General features: G+C 49.4%; 1 protein-coding gene across 1 annotated transcript; it reads left to right on the top strand.

Annotated features, from left to right (window-relative positions):
* Positions 1-855: 855 nt before the first annotated feature.
* Positions 856-2405, top strand: LOC142710026 (gastrula zinc finger protein XlCGF66.1-like; the record flags this gene model as incomplete). The annotated part of the gene is made up of 3 exons (XM_075848512.1): positions 856-1531; positions 1998-2165; positions 2250-2405. Coding segments are annotated over exons 1-3 (510 nt in total), but the record flags the coding sequence as incomplete, so codon positions are not given.
* Positions 2406-2721: the final 316 nt, after the last annotated feature.

The raw sequence follows: 2721 nt of genomic DNA, 5'->3' as shown, positions 1-2721 counted from the left end.
AGGAGCACAGAGTAATGTAGAAGCAGAGGACAGGTCTAGAAGGAGAGGCACAGAGTAATGTAGAAGCAGAGGACAGGTCTAGAAGGAAGAGCACAGAGTAATGTAGAAGCAGAGGACAGGTCTAGAAGGAGGAGCACAGAGTAATGTAGAAGCAGAGGACAGGTCTAGAAGGAGGAGCACAGAGTAATGTAGAAGCAGAGGACAGGTCTAGAAGGAGGAGCACAGAGTAATGTAGAAGCAGAGGACAGGTCTAGAAGGAGCACAGAATAAGGAAGAAGTGGGGGAACAGGTTTAAAAGGAAAAGCACCGAGTAATGTAGACGATGGAGGACAGGTCACGCTTTACAGAAGTCTGTGTGTAAGATGTGACTGCTAAGTGATAAGATGATGCAGAGATCCTGCACACACCGCACAATACATGCTGCTTCCTCACACTAAACTACCAGGACATACACACTGTATTGGTGGGATGTTCTGCGCATGCACACTGGTCTGGCGGGACCTTCCGCGCCTGCACACTGGTCTGGCGGGACCTTCCGCGCCTGCACACTGGTCTGGCGGGACCTTCCGCGCCTGCACACTGGTTTGGCGGGACCTTCCGCGCCTGCACACTGGTCTGGCGGGACCTTCCGCGCCTGCACACTGGTCTGGCGAGACCTTCCGCGCCTGCACACTGGTCTGGCGGGACCTTCCGCGCCTGCACACTGGTCTGGCGGGACCTTCCGCGCCTGCACACTGGTCTGGCGGGACCTTCCGCGCCTGCACACTGGTCTGGCGGGACCTTCCGCGCCTGCACACTGGTCTGGCGGGACCTTCCGCGCCTGCACACTGGTCTGGCGGGACCTTCCGCGCCTGCACACTTGACAGCCGGTTTCTATTAACCATGGTTAGTATCTGTCTTTCAGATGTGAATAAAGTTACTATCAGGTAAAATAATCTACAAGGAAAAGGGGAATACTATAATAATTAAGAATTTTAGATGTCTCTGAAGATCCAGGATCTCTGAGGTAACTTCTAATATCTGTAAAAACGTATATTAGGGGTGTATTCATTCATAAAGGGCATCTGTCACATTGACCACCCGTCTGATCTGTTGGCAGCAGATTATATAGCAGGAGGACCTGAGCAGATTGTGTCTCTACATTCTTTTCTATAGGAGTTACAGGAACCGCCTAACAAGGCCACCCAGAGGTGGAGCCGCATCTATCAGACATTTCTGGCATATCCTGGGGAGAGTTGTCCGTGTTGGGAATACCCCTTTATTCCATGTGGTGACGGCTCTGAGAAGATGTTTCTCTCAATGATCAATAAGTGAGGTTCTGTATGTCACACATGATGTCCCCTGTATGATCTCCATCTTCTCCTCTCCTCATAAAGACGTCTGCAGTACTAGATCCTCCAGTTTTCTCATCTTCTCCTCCACAACGTTCCTTCTCCTGAATGACCCACCAAGAATGGACAAGGACAGGAATGAGATGAGCAGAAGAATATTAGACTTCACCTTGGAGATCATCTACCTGTTGAGCGGAGAGGTTAACTTTTCTACATTATAGAACAAGTCACACATAGGGAAGGGACAATACATAATAGGAATAATCCAGTGTCCTGTATAACAACGTCCAGATCTTCCAAGTGACGTCAAGAAGCTGCAGATCAGCCACCGATATGGTCAGTTATGTGTCATGTCACCAATGCAGCAATAGTAATGTTGTAGAGCAATGAGAATGACCAGGAACCAGGAGGATCAGGATGATCTCTATATAGAAACATAGAAGATGACTGCAGGAGGAGAGCACATGGTCCATCTAGTCCCCCCAATATTATTTCCTTTTTAGTTTTGGCCTCGTTCTATTTTCTCAATGTCTTTTTGTAGGTGAGGTCTCCAGTATTACAGATGTGGGGTCACTAGAGGTCTATACAGCGGGGTCACAATCTCCCTCTTTCTACTGAGGGGGGAATACTGTGTTCAGTTCTCTAAGTGTCTCTCTCCATACACAGGAGTACACAATAGTGAAGAAGACATCGGGTGACTGTACGAGTCCCATCATCCATGAGTCAGGAGGATGGAGCAGTAGTCCCATCACAGAGCCTCCCCCTCACTCCCGGATACATGAGAAGAAGATCTTAGAACTGATCTGCAAGATGACGGAGCTGCTGACTGGAGAGGTGACACTGCTGGGAATGCTGGGAAATTCTACAGTAACAGCACTGGAGGTGTCTGGGTAATGACTGTATCATTGTGTGTGTCAGGTTCCTATAAGGTGTCAGGATGTCACTGTCTATCTCTCCATGGAGGAGTGGGAGTATCTAGAAGGACACAAGGATCTGTACGAGGAGGTCATGATGGAGGACTACCGGCCCCGCACATCACAAGGTAAGAAGAGACAGATCTATACTGGCATTACTGTGGGCACAGGCTGGACTGGCGGTCATGTTGAGGCCTTAATACCGTCATGTGCAGTACATATACACGTGTGTACAATGACATGTAATGTAGGAGCTCCACAATTTCGGCTCCTTTTACATCACATTAGATCCCTGTGTTTCGTGCTGCCGGCTGCTCATAACTCTGCATTACAGGTCACATTACATTGTACAGCGCTGGCGGCCGTTCTGGATACGGGAGCCATGAAGACGGGCAGGACGCGCTGTCTCCTAATGCAGAGTTATGGGCAGCCGGCAGCGAGGACTATGGGCAGTCGTGCTGTAGTCAGAAGTAAAC

The sequence above is a fragment of the Rhinoderma darwinii genome, unplaced genomic scaffold, assembly GCF_050947455.1.
Source record: "Rhinoderma darwinii isolate aRhiDar2 unplaced genomic scaffold, aRhiDar2.hap1 Scaffold_4208, whole genome shotgun sequence".
Lineage (NCBI taxonomy): Eukaryota > Metazoa > Chordata > Amphibia > Anura > Rhinodermatidae > Rhinoderma > Rhinoderma darwinii.
Note: the sequence above shows the minus strand (reverse complement) of the source record. Positions and strands in the feature narration are given on the sequence as shown.